The following is a 17,669-nucleotide window of genomic DNA, read 5'->3' as shown; positions in this document are numbered from 1 at the left end:
TGGAGCAGCCACAGCTCCTCTGTTCAAACATGAGCACCTCCCTCTCCCCCAGGCCTGTACTCAGCTGCACCAACCTCAGGCAGGCTGATGCCTGAGGATATGAGCTATTAGCAAAGCTGGTCTGCAGCTGGTGGCAGCAGCGCTGGAAAGAGCATGGTGCTGGGTTTCCTCCTTTGTAAGCAGTTGTGGGGCAGGAAAGGGCTTTGTGACTTCAGCTTTCCCAGCCAGACAGCACATACTGTCCTTGGACATCTTGTCCTCTGGAAAAATGAATCACCATTTCCAATTCTATTGTATTCCCAATGCCTCTGTGAGGAACCAGGGAGATCCTTCCTCCTTTCTGAACCAGGTGGTATTGTGTGTCTGCGTGCTGTCTTCTGGAGGTGGTGGTGAGGGGAAAGCCCAGCCTAACCAGCTTAAAAGCCGCCTGTCCTGCCCCAGCAGAGGCCTCTGCTGGAGATTACCTGAAACTGAACAGTCGTGGCTTCATCTCTGAGCTACTCCCACAGCCAGTTCTGCAGCAGGACGGTACCCCATGTTCCTCACCTAGGAAGGGTTTAGATGGAATGAAGCACGCACAGCACTTTCTGAGCGGAACAGCCTAAGAGCCACAAGCTCCTGCCTTACCAGCTGTATGAGCTGTGTCTGCCCATGGCAGAGGGATTGGAACCAGATGATCTGAAGGTCCTTTCCAACCCAAACCATTCTATGATTCTATGAGGGTTTCATGCAGCAAGCACAGGTAAATACTGGGTTGGCAAAGCTGCAGACCTCTGTCACAAGTCCATTTTTACCATGCTCACAGCTTCCTGAAATATCATCTTTGTTTTTAACCTCCAAAGCATCCCTGTCCCAGCAGATGCTGAAGTGAAACCTGGGTGGAGAGGCTGGATTTGCACACACAGCGCTGGCTCTGGCCTCTGCTGCCACCCCTGCAGCAAGCCCAGGACAGAACACAGCTCCCTTGGGGAGCAGGTACCCCCCTGGCCCAGCCAGAGCACGCAGGGCTTGCACCAAAGGCTCTGTGCTGGGAATGTGGCCCGCAGGAGGACACTCGAAGTCAGGGGACCATGAGGACCCATGAGCTACAGGCAGCACAGCATCCCCCCAGGCCTGGTCCCTCCGGTGAGATGGGACTGTGAGCTAAGACACGAGGGTCTGAGGGCTTCCTCTACAGCTTCCCTCTTTCCAGTCCCAACAAACAGAACAAAGAAGAAAAGGCAAAGGGGCCAAATGCTCTTCCCTCCTGGACCTCCTACAAGAGAAGCAGCAAGAGCAGAGGCATGATGGTGCCCAGGCTGGAGGGGTTTGCAACTGTGGGGCCAGAATGGCCTCTGGAGCAAGGTCTCTGACACCCAGACCTTCTTGTCAGGGCCTGGACTTGGACTGCTGGGAAGGGAGGGCTTCTGGTGCCCAGTCAGCATTTGCTAAGGACACCAGCCTATTCACACCATGTTTTGAACACCAGTTCATGCCTCAGAGAGCACTTCAAGTTCTCGGTGTCTCCAGCTCCCTCTGTGAATTGCCTGTGGCTACCTCTGAAAATCAAGCACCCTTTCTCCACCCTCACCTTGCTTCCTCCCTTCCCAAACAGCCAGCAAAGGAGCTGGCAAAGCTGAGATGGGACGATCTCCAAGGAAGACCTGAGCACAGGGGAATGGGCTCGCCGCTATTTCTGTCCTGGGAGAACATGTGGGAAGTGGTTTTGGTGGCTGCCAAGTGGGGTCGGTTTAAGAGATGACGAGGGAGTGAAAATCCATGTCCCTCCAAGCGAGCCCATGGCCTCCCCACCACACAGCCAGCCTATGGGACTCCCAGGGCAGAGATTGTCCTACAGGGATGACACACCTGAAAACATGAAAATGGGGACAAGGATGCTCTCCATGGAATCTTTCCATGCCCAAATTAGTACTGGCATGCTTGTTATAGGTTATACCGGTGATAGCTTGGATCATATTGCAAGGTTTCTTTTGAGGAGGACCTTGGGGGAAAAACAACCAACCTGCCAGCTCTGCAAGGGATTATTGTAAGCAGAGGCCAGGCGTTTGGCACTAGCAAAAGCTGCTTTATGACTGCGGAAAAAATAAGATGACAGCATTACAAAGAACTCCTTTACACACTTTCCCCTTTATAAAGCCTTTTCTCATCTTGCTGTTCTAAGAACAAACGCTGCGTGCTGGCTGCTGACCACCAGATGGCTGTGGTCCCTCACACACCCAGCTCCAGCTCCAGCTCCACTGCAGCGGACAGCCGCTGGCATCGCAATGATCCGCTCAGCACGCTGTGCAACCACTGGAAACAAAGCAAAGCAAAACAAAACAAAGCTTTTCCTCATTCCAAGTATTATGCTGAGACCATTATCCCAGTGCAGTTTGGGCTCACACAGCGACCACTCCAGAGCATGGATTCATGCACTGGGACTGCACAGGGGCCGCACGGGAAGGAGTGCTTGCGCTGCCTCCAAATATCCATTAATAACCACGCTGGGAACAGGATCCTGACCCGAGCAGCTCTTTTGCATGACCCAAAATAGTTGTTTCTATGTAAGCTGAAGGAAGGCGTAACTTCTGTGGACTGGGTCAGAGTTGCTTCACGTCTCTAAAGATCAAATATATGCTGAAAGTTAATGTGAATTTCCATGATGTTTGGGTTCTGTGGGTTTTGGCACACCAGCGTTCTTAGAGGCAAAAATATGCAAGTTTCTCTTTTACCTACTACCAGCCTCCAAATAGCATATGATTTCGTTTGCTTTAAAGAGCAGTTAACAAAAATACCTCCTGATTTCCCACAGCATCATCTCACAAATCAGCACAGCAGTGTCTGGGAAGGCTTTTCTCCATCCCACAGGACTTTCATACTGCTCTGCCATGTCAAAACTCCCTCAGAGCTTAATACGGGTAATGAAATTCTCCCTTCCTTCACTAAATGGGATTAAAGCCACTTCCACTTCCCTTCAGATCACTGTTAGTGGTTCTGCTTAGGGCAGATAGAGATGCTGTGAAGGGATGTATGGTGGGGACCCAGTGGGCAGCAGAGAGAGGGGTTGTGAGAAAGGAAACTGTTCCTGTAGGTAACTTATATTTACCCTTGTGGGGGCATAAGTAAATGGAAGCACAAGAAGAGAAGAAAGACAAAAAAAGGAAGGCTAGGAAAACGTGCAAAGATGTGACAGGAAAAGTGGATACCCCAGTGCTTGGAAGCGAGCAAATGGAGGTGGCCAGTGGTCACAACCACGAGTTGTTGACAGCCAGTCTGGGTTTTCTATTGTCCTTATGAAGACATTTCCAGACCATGCAGACAGAGGTGACCTCTTGTACCAGGTTGATGCCAAGGTGGTTGGTAGCTCTGGGGAGATTCCTCTTTTGTTAACTTGGCTGCTTTCCCCTCACTTTTCGGGCACCCACAGCATCCCGCACAGCAGCTCTGCCATGTGTTGTGTGAACAAGTGTCTCTGTTGCTTTGTGTCAGTGATGGAGACTCAAAAGACACGTACTTGGAACCAAAAGCTTCCCCTTCCCGACCTGCCATTGTCCTTGCAACATCCTTTGTGTGCGAGGGTGCACAGTAACCACAGCAGGTTCACACTGCACGAGTGGGCAGATTCACTTCCCCATCCCAATGGGATCACCAGCGGTCAGAGGGATGGAGATGGGTGAGAGGGGACAGGATCACTCCATAAGTGCAGAAGTTGATTCTGTGCTGCCTTCAACCCTGTTTCTGCAGGGCTGGACCATGGTCTTTGCTGAGACCCCTGGCTGGGGGATGCTGGAGTGTTTTAAAAGCCCTGGCAAGGACAGAACCAGGGAGAAGGGCTCAGAATTGGTAATCCCACCCAGCACAGAGAAGCTGCATGTTCCCATCTTCAGGCACTGTGTTCTCCTGGACAATCCTGGCAGCAAATCATGGATCAGGCACTAGGTGTATTTGAGAGTAGGGTGAGGCAAGGACACAGCTTTCCTGTGGTTTTAGGGGAGGCTCTTTTGGCGGCACAGAGCGGCAGGAAGATCTGTGTTTATGAAAGCTGCTGTGAGGCACTTCAGTGGTATTTTTAGCTCCTTGACCAGAAAAAAAAACAGGCCTTAAATACCAGAACAGCCTCAGAGGGAGGGAGATGCCAGTTTCTCTGAGCTCCTTCGCACGATTTCAGTCCACAGGGTGTGGGTGATCCTCTGCCTGCAGTGCCTCTGCCATCCCCTCTGCCTTCAGTGCAGCAATTCCCACCATCAGTCACCAGCAGAGATAAGGGGGTGCTCACCCCATTCCACGCACCTTAAATCCCTATTACCTCTGTCAGACTGCCCCCAGCAGGCAGATGAAGGCTTTAATTCCAATCCCATGTTGCCCAGATGCTCTTGTTAGTGACTGTTAGTGAGTGCAGAGAAGGAAGCCAGGAGGATGCTCCGAGGGCTGGAGCACCTCTGCTCTGGAGACAGGCTGAGAGAGCTGTGCTTGTTCAGCCTGGCGAAGAGAGAGACCTTAGAGCAGCTTCCAGTGCCTAAAGAGGGCCTACAAGAAATCTGAAGAGAGACTTTTTACAGGGGCAGGTAGGGATAGAACAAGGGGGAATGGATTTAAACTGGAAGAGGAGAGATTTAGATTAGGAAGAAATTCTTCCCTATGAGATATCAGTGGTGGAACAACTGGCACAGGTTGCCCAAAGCTGTGGCTGCCCCATCCCTGGCAGTGTTCAAGGCCAGACTGGACAGGGCTTGGAGCAACCTGGTCTGGTGGAAGGTGTCCCTGCCCATGGCAGGGGGTTGGAACTGGGTGAGCTCTAAGGTCCCTTCCAACCCAAACCAGTCTATGATTATTAAGTTAAGAACCACATCCATGGTCTCAATGTCCCACTGTGTTAGGCAGTGTGCAGGGGACGGAGATCTGTGCCACACACTGATGACAACCCTGGCTCCTCAGTGCCCAGGATGCCAGGGAAAGCCTTCCCAAAAAGGGGAGGAGGATGTTCTTGCTCTTTTGCACTAGTGGCTGCAGTCACTGTGTTGCACTGGGCTCTCCAACACTGAGCCCACTCTGCCCCTAAATGAAGAAATACCTGCCCTTGATAATAACCTTTCTTTGGCTTAGGTCTTCTTGGTAGCATGTAGCCGTCACCCATTCAGAACAGCAGTGTGTGTGGGGGGGAAGTATATACAGTGCCGCCTGCCAGGTGCTATCTTTGGCAATGATAAAGGGAGGGAGAAGGGAAGGTCACAGGCTGTGCCACAGACATGCTGTGTGGCCTTGGGTAAACCACTTAAATTCGGCACTCCCTGCATGCCAGCCTCTAAAATAAACTCATTCCCACACCCTCTTATCGTCTGGATTTGGAGATACGACAGGCAAAGCCAGGTGCCCATACAGCACCCAGAGAGCAGTGTTCCTTCACTTGATTCCCTCTATGGAGGGATGACTGTCCTGGTTCCAGTGCAGATAACCACAGTTCCCTCCCTGTCCCCATGTCAGTGAGGAGTACAGCTTTCCCAGCCTGGAACACCAGCTTTCCCAGCCTGCCGGGTGCAGCTACAAGGGGCTGGCAGTGTTTTGCTGCTGCTGGTGATGCTGCACGTCCTGCATAGCACCCCCACTCTTGCATGAGCCCCCAGACCCCACTAACGCTGAGTCACTCCTTCCCCAGCGTGGGCGTCCTGCTGAGTCAGGGTCAGCGCGGGCCGTCCCGCAGTGCTGAGTAAGGGTTCCGTGCTGTGTCGGGGGCTGTTTTGCTGAGTCACGGCAGAGCAAGGTCCACATGAGGCTGTTTATGAAGGGGCGGTTTCCTGCGCGCTGATTGCAGCTGCTGCTCTTGGACCTGGTCCCGCTTCTTGGGACAATGGGAGAAATCTCCAGAAACAGCTCCATGCAGGAGGAGGAAGAGAGTGACTCTATACCTCCAGGGCAGGGAAGCAAGCAGGGGTGGTTTGGGAGCCTTGAAGTGGGGGGGAGGGGGTTGGGGTCTCATTCCCTTTGCAAACCCTGGTGTCCAGCTCCATCTCTTCCTCTTCCCTGTAAGCTGTGGTACAAAGTCCTCCTTACTGCACACATGTGATTTTCAAACCCAAGTCCTCCCAGTCCGTCCTGTCTCACAGCCAGGACTTTGTTTTACACGGCTGTAACACTGACACAAAGGAGGAGGCACAGGCTGAAACATTTGCACAAATGCGGTTTTTGTTCACTAAAATCAAACACACCTTCCACACACCCCCCTTTGCTCCCAAAGCCAGTTCTCAGCAGGGCACCGGTTGATCCCTGCCCCCATCAAGGCTTCAAGGCCACCACCCTCACAAGGAAGAACTTCTTCCTGATGTCTAATCTAAATCTCCCATGTGCTGCAGCACACATATATCCATATGTCCATAGAAACATGTAATCTGCATCTCCTATTTCTATCAAGGTGGCTCGTTTATGCCTGATCAATTTCCCTGCACCTCCATCTCCCACCAGGCTGTCTCCAGGTTCCCATGTATGGGGTTTGCCCAGCACAGCCATGGCACCAGGAGTGCCAGGCTGGAGGACCCTTCCTGTTAGGTGTTCCAGTGCACTGAACTCCTGACCTTCCTTTTTCCACCTCTACCGTTGATCCAGACGTGGATTGTTTGATACTGACCACAGTGAGCACAGTCAGTTCTGCCAGGGCCGGGCAATCTCCCTTTGGTAAACATGAATTAACCTACAGTGTATCCCCGGATACTCCAGCACCGATTCCCTTCTTCAGCAAGTTATTAAAGCGGTCATCACAACTTCTTTTTTTCCCCTTCCCTGCGATTACACAGCAATTCCCAGTTACTGAGTCAGCTTTCCATGTGCAATCCGGGCAGCTGCGTTTTGCTGTGTCATGGTCCGAGACAGGCATTAACCCCTCCCAGCCTGCTGGTAAAGGCTCGTTTCACCGGATGATGCATTCCAAAGGGAGAAGCAGAGGAAGCTGCCTGCTGGAGCCCAGCATGGAGCAGTCAGTGCTTTCCAGGGGGCTCAGGAGAGCTGACTTTGCACTCCGTTACTGCCTGTGTAACCACAGATCTATTGGCAGAACAGGCTGTTAACTGTATAAAGAGGAGAAAATCCCCCACTTTCCTACCCCAACCGACTCCTCAATAACTTTCTGTTGTTGTTAACTATTGATTTACACCATTTCTTGATAAAGTATTTCCTCAGTTCTGGTAGTGCAGAGGCTTTAAAGCTCAGCAGGAACAACGACAAATATCCCACCTGAGGCTATTTCATTCAGTTTTGCTAGAAATACCCGAGGAAAATGCCCAGGGGCATCACCCTCACAATGAATACTTCTGGCACCACACAGCCACAGCTCACTGCAAGAGTGGGAGGTGGCAGGACTTCTGGCAGGTACAGTGGAGACCACAGGCCTGATGCTTGGATGAGATTCCAGCAGAATCCCCTAGTGACCTGGGTGCGGGCTGGCCTCTGCTTTCCATGGAGTGAGCTGCTCTGGGAACCGGTGTGCTGCCTCCAGTAAAAGCACACACCTCCTTCCCTGTGCATCACCCTCTGGTGCCAGCTTCCCAAGTTCTGTTCATGGAAGAGGTGGGTCCTCACAAATCTCTGCCTGCATGTTGGCACACTCAGCGTTATTAATGTTCCCCACGGCACGTAGCAACAGCACAGGAGAAGCAATACAAGTCCTCTCTGCAAAGCACTGGATGGAGCCAGAAACGCCCCAAGCCAGTGACTGCAAAGATGATGACACCTCACTTTCAGTTCTCCTTCCATCTTGCTGTAGGGCATTTGGGCCTTTTATGAAAACTGGGTCCCATCTCACAGCTGCTCCATCCCAAGTGACCCTGATCAGCTGAGTTGAGGCAGCATAAACTAGTGATGGAGAACAGCTTGCTTGCCTGTGCCTATGGAAAAGCTCACAGCAGAGGTGAGCTGCAGTGGGGACCTCATCTCTTGTGAGCAGCCCAGGAGAAGGTAAAGCCCCAACAAGATCCAGAACTGGGTAAACTGGCTCCATGTACAGAGGTTAGAAGCCTGGACTTCTTCCTGGGAATAATTATCTTACCTGGAAAGGCAGTGACATGACTACACACCATCACCCATGTACTATAACCCTGGATGGGAAGGAAGAGGGAGGACCTTTTGGATGCTTCCTTTACAGGGCCTCCAAGCATGCAGCCTCTTGGAATGAGGCAGGCAGAGGACAAAAGCAGTGGCCTGAAAGCAACCAGAAAAGTCCTTGGGGACGAACTGGGTGTGTTACCAGAGCTGCATAACAAAGGTGAAAGACAGGACTGGAGGGTTGGGTTTATTTTCATATTATCTCATACAACGAATAATATATTCATTTTCATATTCTCATATATTTCCTACTTCCCTCCAGCAGAGCAACAAGTTCAATCTGTGCTTCAGCTTCCCGTGTCAGAGTAGGACTCACTGAAAAGAACAGAAAATGTCAGCTTTAAGGAGCAATGCCAGAGGGAAACGTTCATTCGTGGCCATCCCTGCGGCCAAAAATGGCATCAATGTTTTCCAGAGGTACTTGCTGTGCAGCCCTGATATATTTATTTTACCTTACAGAAAAGCAAGCAGGCCAGCAGCAAGTTGCCTGCAATGAAATGGGGGTAAGAGTGGAACGTGATAGCTTTTGCTAGTGTGCACTGGTGCTTTAAAAGACAAGGCAAGACAGGAAAAGTGTGGCTGAGTCAGGGTGGAAGCGCTGAGTAATCCTTCCTGAGCACTGCACTGCATGCCAGATGTCTGCCAGAGCTGCAAAAACAAGTGTGGAAGCATATTTCCTTCAGGACAGCTTTCTATCCTGGAGCACCTAACCCAGTTATGTTCATGTGTAGGTGCAGTCACAGGGAGACGTGCAAGGAGCATGGGGACAGATGGACAGAGGATGACCCAGTCCTTCTCCCTCCTCCCCAGGCTGTGCCTCCCCACCCTGCACAGCTGCAGCACAGGGCTTTCTGACACCCGCAGCATCAAGGGAATGGTGGCTTTAAGTGCCCAGCTCTTTGGGTTGAGCACAAAACTTTTCCCAAGTACTTTTCCCAAGTACAGCTGCTCCCAGGACAGCTACAGCTGGAAAAGAAGGGTCCCACTTCATCCGCTTGCTGCCTTGTAGACCACCAGACAAAACAGCAGAGCAGCCAGCTATGGGCAGAAGTACCTTGTTCAACCCCCAAACCAGAGATATTACTTACCCTTAAAAGTCTCTGCAGACTTCCTCAGTGTCCCCCAAGCCTTGTATGATATTTTTTTCAGTGCACCAGTTACCCCAGCCTTCTGGGAGTGTTATTCTAAATCACCCTGCACACAGCAGTGGTAACGCACAGGTCACAGGCCACACAACACAGATGGTATTTATGCCTATGTGGAAGAAAGTTTGGGAAGCCTTTTACTGTGCATCAGTGCTGGCATACCCATGCTGTCTCTGTGTGACGTGACAGGGTTTACTCCCCAGTGCTCAGCACTGTGCAAGGGCAGTTCTAGCGCTTGCAGACTAGAGCTGGTGCATGTATGTGCCACTGCAGCCACATTACCCTCGGTCCCCACAACAGGTACATGCCCCAGGGTCCTTCCTGTGCTCCCTGCCATGCTCCCTAACCTGTAGTGCTCCCCATCCCATGACCCACAAATACCATGTTACCTGACTCTCTGAATATAAATAGGTACAGTCATGGGGAGTAAGATGTTTATACCCAAGTTGTGCTGCATTAGCTCCCCAGGCAGGGTGAAATCCCATAGGACTCAATTCAAACACAGGGAGAAGAGACTACTCTCCCTGCCTCAGGCACTAGCCCTGGTTGCCCAACCCATCCGTCCCCAGCACAATAAACACCTCTTGCAGCACTGGGGCTGTGCCTGCCGTGAGCACTGCGCTGAAAGGGTTACAGAGACAGGCACCCTCGAAGGAGAAGTTGCTGGACATCCTCTTGTGTTTGTGCTTAGTTATCAAGGCGAATCATGTGACTTCCTTCTGGTCCCTTGGGATTGCAGGCGGGGGGGAGGCTGCCAGCCACGCTGGGAAGGGAAGTGCAGTGCAGTTGTGTTGCAAGAAGTTTGTACTCACGCTGAGGTCAGTGGTTTGGCTGCTCACGTGGCTTGCCAGTATAAAGCTGGATGCAGGAGCTGGGCTGCCCAGCTCAGAGCTTCACTAGCCTGGGAGCAGAAGCAAAGGAAGGAGGAAAGCACAAGCGAGCAGGGAAGCGGAGGAGCGAAACGACTTGGATAAACATGGAAACTTCCGGGATGCACAGCTCTGAAAGGTGAGAGCGGGACGGGAGCGAGAGGGAATTCTTTGCCGGAAGAGTATTATGTTTCTCCGTTGCTTTTAGACATGCTGTTCTTGTTTCTGCTCTGTGGCGAATGGCATGCTCCTGCTTTCACCTCTGGATGGAGTCTGTCAGTTTTCCTTGCTCAGGACAGTGTTTGGGATGCGGGTTTCTATCCGTGGTTCTCGGGAATGCTCTGCTCCTATTTCTGCCATCCTCTTATTCACTCTTTTCTCTCATAAAGAGCTAAGATCTGTTTAGCCAGAGGAGAGCAACAGCACTGACATCTGTTTTGCTGCTCTTCCCAGCATGTCCAAGGACCTGTCAGAACTGTTGAAGGAAGCTACCAAGGAGGTGCACGAGCAGGCAGAGAACACACCGTTCATGAAGAACTTTCAGAAAGGGCAGGTGTCTCTCCACGAGTTTAAGGTATTTTATAGCAGCATTGCTTGGGAATGGGATTTCCTTGCCGGGAAATACACTGTTAGATCACACAGAGTGTGCAGGGGGAGGATGGGGATGGCACAAGGAAGGAAGTCCTGTGCATTACAGCTGTCTGGTATCAGCATCTCCTGTGCAAAGCATGCTCTTCATCTTCTCCAGCACCCTGAGATCTCTCTTGCAGGAGGGGGGGCAGGATAGTGCATATCAGCATGGACAGCCAAGCTGAGGCAGGATGAAAAGACAAAGAGGTTGATGAGATTGATGCAGTTGCTTTTCTTTTTCTTCATAAAAGCCTGCATGTTAATTACTGGCAATGGTACTTAATGGAGATACGACTGTGTGCAGATACTTGAGTGGCTGAAATGCCAAAAAGAGGGAGAATATTAAATTTGCAACCCTCAAAGCAGCCACAGCAAGAAATAATGGTGGAATGGCAAGAATGTGGGGATCATCTCTGGCACTGAGCTTCGTGATGTTTCAGTTGTCACTTGGGTTATACCAGAACTGAGCTCATGAACAGTAACACCTCAAAGGCAGACTGAACTTGAGCAAACCATGTCTGACACTAACAGGTAGGAGCCTGTTGGTATTCCTGAGATAAAAAACATTTGCAGATATTAGTCTGCACCTAACCTGGCTACGTGCTTGTTTCCTGGCATCTGAGCCACATAACAAAGCCATGAGCAAAACCAAAGCACACACCTGGGCCAGAAATTCCTGGGAGGCTACAGGATGTGACGCGTGGTCTTGGAAGTAACAGCTGGTGATCCAACCTGTGTCTTAATTACTTTGTTGTTTGAATTGTTCCTTGGCAAATAAATCCACCAGAGTGGGAAAAAGACAACTTATTTCTGACAGGTCACATTCAAGATACTTGGTCAGGCACAAATGTAATCTAAGGTGCTGACTTCCTGCTGTTAGGAATGCACCGCTGGTTAGGTAGTGAACTTTGAGACAGGCTGGCAAGAACATAAAACACCAGGCCCTCAGGAATACAGCTCCATTCCGTAGCAGACATTTACATGCTGTCGGGGGAGTGAGGTGTGACGTGGGTTTGAAAAAGTAATGACAGCTTTCCGAAGCCAAGTTTCCCAGTAGAACTCTACCTGCCTCTGAAAGCAGACACGCATGTTATATTTTCTCCATTTGTTAGGCTGTGTTCCCGTAGTTTGATTCTTTCCCAGTAAGCTGGCTACCACGTTACTGTTTAAAATCCTCTATTTTTGTTGACTCTCTTGGCACACGCATGTATCTGCCCTGATACGTGACTCAGAATCTGAATATTTGTTTCCAAATATCCAACCAAGCCACTGCCTGTGTGCTTATCAAAGTCCTGTTTGCTGTCACAGTGGGAACAAGTTGAAAGGGTAACTCTTTTACTGCAGAACTGATTGCTTTGTGGGAGAGTGACCTGCTTTCTCTCTTGTCATCATCCATGTAACCCTCCCCTGCCCAAACCTGACTCACTGCAAGACCTCAGTGTTTCACCCTTTGCAGCTGATAGGGAATTCCAGGGTCAGGAAGGGGTGGTGTAGGTATAAATATGAACACAGCTCCTGAAAACAGAATGCCCAGGACAGGAAAGTACACAGCTAGATTGTCTTACACCACGTGGGAAAGCTGGCAGATGGAAGAAAGCATCGCGTAAGCTGGGAAAAACAACAACAACAATGGTTTCAAAATAGAAAGGAGAACACAGCCTGACAGTGCTCCTCCACAAAGACATCTTTCAGAGGCAGGCTGTGCTTCCAGCCCCCTTTTATCTGGTCTCCTTGGGGCAACCCCTCTTGCAAGTGTGAATGAGGAGAGCATGGTGCCTCAGTTCCCAGGATGGTGGGATGCCAACAGGACAAGTATGTTGAAAAACAAATAGGGTGTGTCATCATCTTACAAGGCCATGCAAAGGGAAGCCACATCCTAAAGCATTCAGATTTGAACAATGCAGTAGAAAATATACCTTTGGGAATAACCCTCTCTATTGAACAAGGGGATGAAGAGAATAGACCAGGCATGATTTAACAGGGCTCTTGTTTCCATTACATCAAGCTGCCTTTAACTTGATGGTGAAGTTACCTTTTAAGAGCAGGTAAGACTGCTGGAAAGGACGTAGGTCTTACCTGATGCTGCCTCAAGCAGGAGGGGAAGGGCTGAATTGTGTCTTACTGCACCTTGAAGCTGTGTTTTACACATGGGAAACCTATAAATCACAGATGTGCATGGCTCATACTGGGGTTGCTCATAAGTAACTTCTTCATTAGCAGGATTTGTCCCTAAAACCTGAAGAAGACATATATACACACCCACAGCTCACCTCTTCATTCTCTTTCAGCTGGTTACGGCATCCTTGTACTTCATCTACTCTGCTCTGGAGGAAGAGATTGAACAGAACAAGGACAACCCAGTTTATGCCCCCGTGTACTTTCCAGCGGAGCTGCATCGGAAAGCTGCCCTGGAGCAAGACCTGGAGTACTTCTATGGTAGCAACTGGAGGGATGAGATCCCATGTCCTGATGCTACTTGGAAATACGTTGAGAGGCTCCACTACGTAGGCAAGAACCACCCAGAGCTCCTGGTGGCCCATGCCTACACTCGCTATTTGGGAGACCTCTCTGGGGGGCAGGTGCTGAAGAAAATTGCCCAAAAGGCCCTCCAGCTGCCCAGCACTGGGGAAGGGCTGGCTTTCTTCACCTTCGATGGGGTCTCCAACGCCACCAAGTTCAAGCAGCTCTACTGCTCCCGCATGAATGCCCTTGAGATGGATCTTGCCACTAAGAAGAGAGTCTTGGAGGAGGCCAAGAAAGCATTCTTGCTAAATATACAAGTGAGTAACAAACATCCAGCCCTGCCTGCCCACACCCTCTGTGAAATAAGATAATAGCCACAGGGGAAAGGCAAAGCTGGTACTTCTGCTGTGGAGTTTATGGGAAGGTGTGGATTACAGCAAGCTAGTCAGGGCTGGATGGCTACACTTGTCCAGCCTGGGAGCCTAGTATCTGAAAAGCTGTTCTCTCTCCCTTAAAGTTTGAACTTAGCCTTTTCCATGTGCCATTAAAGGCTTATACTTGGAGCAGGGATCACCACCTATCTGTCCTACTTCTGTAGTACTGATCCACAGGTCCTCTGTGAATGCTGACCAGATGCACAGGTACCTTGCTTTCCTTCCCATCAGAAGGAAGGAGCTGGAAGCTTCAGGGAGAACCTGTAAAGTGAACAAGGAGTTTGAAAGCTATGCTCTTAATCCCAAAGGAAGATTATGTGCTGTGCAAAAAGCGCCAGAGTTGGACTGAGTTGCGTCTTCGTCTAGATCCTAAAGTGGCTAGGGCAGGGGCAAGGGGCAAAGGGGCAGACAAAGAGGAGGCCACATAATGAGACAGTGTTCCTTCTTCTCAGGTGTTTGAGGCACTGCAGGAGCTGGTGTCTAAGGGCCAGGAAAACGGTCACCCTCCGCAGCTGAAGGCAGAACTTCGCACAAGAAACATTAACAAATCACACGAGCACGGTAAGACACTGCCAAGGGCAGGGGTTTAACATTGCCCCTTGTGGTTTTGTTCTCCTCCCTCCCTCTGTTCTTGTTTGTAAAAGCCACTGAGAAAGGAGCTTGTCCTGTCTTCCCCAGCCATCAGTAGGTAGTGCAAGGATAGGCACTGTGTGTGCAAAGCTGTTTCTAGACATGTCAGAACAAGGATGACACATGTGGGCTCTCCAGAAAACCAGTCAATAAGGGAACTTGACAAGAAGAGACTGCCCTCTCCTCCTGTTAGGTTTTAATGAGCTTAAGGTGACTTTTGACCACAGTCAAAACCAGCCTTGAGTTCACAGAAGCAGAGACAGCGATTTTTGGACCCAGCAGATCAGCTGTGGTGCTGTGATGCTCACAGAACGTTCTGGACACACAGCCCTATCCAGTGGCCTGTCCTTTCAGACTAAATCTCCTTCTTGTGATTTTCCTACCTTCTACAAGTATTCACTTAAAACTCTCCTGAAGATGTGCTGTGGTTATATCCAGATGATGAAATGCAGCCAGCTGGGAAGTGGGGATGAACAGGCTGCCCACCAGTTCTGCAAAGCTGAGAAAGGTCCAGTCCTGACAAGGGTCAGTCCCAAACTGGGCAAAGCCTGAGCAAGCAAAGCAATCCCTTTACACAGTCAGACTTGTTACTGGGTGAGGAGCAGGCTCAGGTGTTTACAGAGGAGAGTGGTTTCCCTGATAACATGTGATTCAAATAAAGAAGCCCTTATGACCATTCTGAAACCAAAAGGGAAATCTTTCAGTGCATGCTGGACTAAGCCATCATTTTCCCATGGCAAAGAATGAGAAGCAAACCTCATCCTGCGCATCTGTAGGCAACGAAGCTTAAAGCAACTTCTTTGGGAAAGGCAGTAAAAGTTCTCTGCAAAACTGTGCTGCTCCTTTCCCAACACACTCATAAAAGTACGATTTTTCTGAAAAGTTTGGTGTTGGATGAGGTGTCCCATTCTGGGAAAATTGTCTGGAGTGCTGAGGACTGTTTAAGGCCATTAGATGCCTAACCAACTAAACAGTGAGAAGTAGGACAGAAACCAGCTTAAGTATTTGACCATCTTTTGCACACACCAGGGATTTGATGGAGCTCAGCAGTGCATTTATATGGCTGTAAGGAGACAAGTTGGTACTCATGTGCATGCAGAGCAGTTGTGAGCCTTTGTGGTTTCCACATCAGGTCTGCTGCTTCCCTTCTTCCCCTACCCCAGGAGAGCAGAACCAGCTGCTGCTGTTTCCCCCAGCCCAAGTGGGCTCTGGCCTTCCTCCTCTTCCCCTTGGCAGCTCCAGCACTGGGACAGCAAGCGTGGGCATACCAGCAGCATCTTCCCTCAGCCTCTTCTCATGTGCCTTTCTTTTCCCTCCCTATTTGATCTAGGTCCAGCACCTGGGAAAGAAAGTGAGAGGACAAACAGGAGGCACACAGACATGATGCCCACCACTCCCCTGGTGCGGTGGATCCTGGCACTCAGCTTCCTAGCCATGACAGTTGCCGTGGGCTTATTTGCCATGTGATGGACCAGGAGCTTCACCTTCTCTTTGTGCCTTCCCTCATCCTGAACTAATCCACCTTCCCCAGTCTTTGTGAAAGAAATTCCCCTACTGGGTACTGTGATCTCGGCTCTGCCACTAATATTAGGAGACATTTTCTCCCCAGAATCAGAGTGCTGTAAGGGGGGTTCAGGCAAAGTCTCCCTCGTGCTTGGTGTGAGCTCTTCTCAGAGACTAACTTTATCACCAAAGGGTAGAAAGGGCTAAAAACAATGGCCAAGAATTGTTGTTGCTTTACAGAGTGCCTGCAAAAACTTTTACAGGATCAGAAACTCAGCTTTGACATCTGTCTCTCCTGAGAAACATGAAGCTCCCTGGAGCTCTGTTTGCTTGATGTTTTATACTGTTAGATAACACTGTGATCACTTTTCCTGTGGAGCCGCATGGCTCCCATGGGCTATAGACTGTTTTATATGACACGAATAGGTCTTTTGTTAATTCCTTTTTCCAATCATTTTTGGTTTTTAAAAGAGAAGCAGAATACGGTTGTTGAAGATACACTGTCATTATCTTGTCTGGTGATGTAATTTATACACATAATAAACTTCAATTTAAACTCTTCAGGCCTGGTATTTCCTATTATTTAAGCCTTACCTGGGAAGAAAGAAGGTGTCTTTTGTCCTTCAAGTTTTTCAGGGCTGCTGCCTCCACAGCCATGACAGTAGACAAAAGTGGGAGCTATCATCAGAATCTGACTCTTCTCCCACTTGGTGCTATCAATAACCTGTTAGAAGCTGGGGCAGGTTTCGCAGCTCCTACACGCTGCTCTCTATTTCTAGAAATGGCACAAAAGTCTGTGAGCGTACAAAGGATTTTTAAGGGATTGAAGGCATATGAAAGAGCTATTAAAAGCAATAGGTGAGGGGACCCTCAACCAGGACAGATCTCCCTGACCACTACCAGCTAAGGGCTCCATTCCCAGACTGCCTTTGCAAGCATCAGAAAAGCAAGTGTGTTTTCACCACCCAGAAATGAAATACACGTTCGGCTTCGATCCTATGAGGCAGCTAAATGGGATGCATCAAGCACACAACCATATGCCCTCACCTAGGTAATAAACCAACCCAATTTCCTCCCAGGTCTCAGCACACACACACAACATTGCTAAAGACACTCCAAACACACAGTACTGCTGGAGCAGCCCATGCATACAGGTTTTTCCCTTCCCTTTTGCTGAGGCAGCTCTGGATGGATGGCTTTGTGGCCAGCCACTCTTACAGCCATAGGACCTATGTGCTTTGGAGGGTTTTCTAACACAGGAGTCACTGCAGGAGAGGTTGCAGTGCAGGTACCCACAAGGCCATTATCTATCACCTTAGAGGCCTTTCCACTCTTTCTACCAGAAAGCCTCCATGATCAACCAGTCTCCATGATACTGCCTGTTCCGGCTGTGACCTTAATTCCAAAGACATACATGCCTAATGATCTGTTTTAACGACCAGCACTGAACCTGCTCAGAGAGCAAGCATCAGAGCGCAGGTCATGCTGAGAATAAGCAGTGGGAAAGAGGGGCTGATTCAGGTGGGTATTCTCAGGCTCTATATTCCTTCCAAATCCTCTTTAACACTTCTCTACTTGGGCCCATCTGAAACCCCTGGTAGAAAAAATAGCTCCTAAAAAGATAGTCAGATGTTTGAAAAGCAGGCATGTGGCTTGATAGCTATTTAAATATAAGAACTTACTCAAAGTTCAGCCTATCCAGTCCCTTTAACCAACCCCAACCAAGTCATGATGTTCAACCGTGCTGAATAACTAAACATCCCAAACATGCAAGCAAATGCCCATGCACTCAGAAATGCACTCTACCAATGCACTCAGCTTCCCTCCACTAACCAAAGGGATTGCAACTTTGACCTCGAGGTTAGGAAATCTGGGTTCAGACTGACATCATCCCCTCCCTGCTCATGGCAGAAGAGGTATGGTGTTTT

The 17,669-nt window shown here is 49.8% G+C and overlaps 1 protein-coding gene across 1 annotated transcript; it reads left to right on the top strand.

Annotated features, from left to right (window-relative positions):
• Positions 1-9,884: 9,884 nt before the first annotated feature.
• On the top strand, positions 9,885-16,304 carry HMOX1 (heme oxygenase 1). The gene is made up of 5 exons (XM_005150405.4): positions 9,885-10,220; positions 10,535-10,655; positions 13,000-13,491; positions 14,061-14,169; positions 15,569-16,304. Exons 1-5 carry the CDS (start codon positions 10,075-10,077, stop codon positions 15,703-15,705), a joined length of 1,005 nt encoding a protein of 334 aa, XP_005150462.3. The 5' UTR covers positions 9,885-10,074; the 3' UTR covers positions 15,706-16,304.
• The last annotated feature ends 1,365 nt before the right edge of the window (positions 16,305-17,669 follow it).

The sequence above is a fragment of the Melopsittacus undulatus genome, chromosome 5, assembly GCF_012275295.1.
Source record: "Melopsittacus undulatus isolate bMelUnd1 chromosome 5, bMelUnd1.mat.Z, whole genome shotgun sequence".
Taxonomy (NCBI): Eukaryota; Metazoa; Chordata; class Aves; order Psittaciformes; family Psittaculidae; genus Melopsittacus; species Melopsittacus undulatus.
Note: the sequence above shows the minus strand (reverse complement) of the source record. Positions and strands in the feature narration are given on the sequence as shown.

Excerpts from the sequence above, each read along its gene's own strand:
- HMOX1 (XM_005150405.4), top strand. The coding sequence starts at position 10,075 with ATGCAGGAGCTGGGCTGCCCAGCTCAGAGCTTCACTAGCCTGGGAGCA. Across the intron at positions 10,656-12,999 it reads TGTCTCTCCACGAGTTTAAG|CTGGTTACGGCATCCTTGTA; the intron begins GTATTTTATAGC and ends ATTCTCTTTCAG. Across the intron at positions 14,170-15,568 it reads TAACAAATCACACGAGCACG|GTCCAGCACCTGGGAAAGAA; the intron begins GTAAGACACTGC and ends TATTTGATCTAG.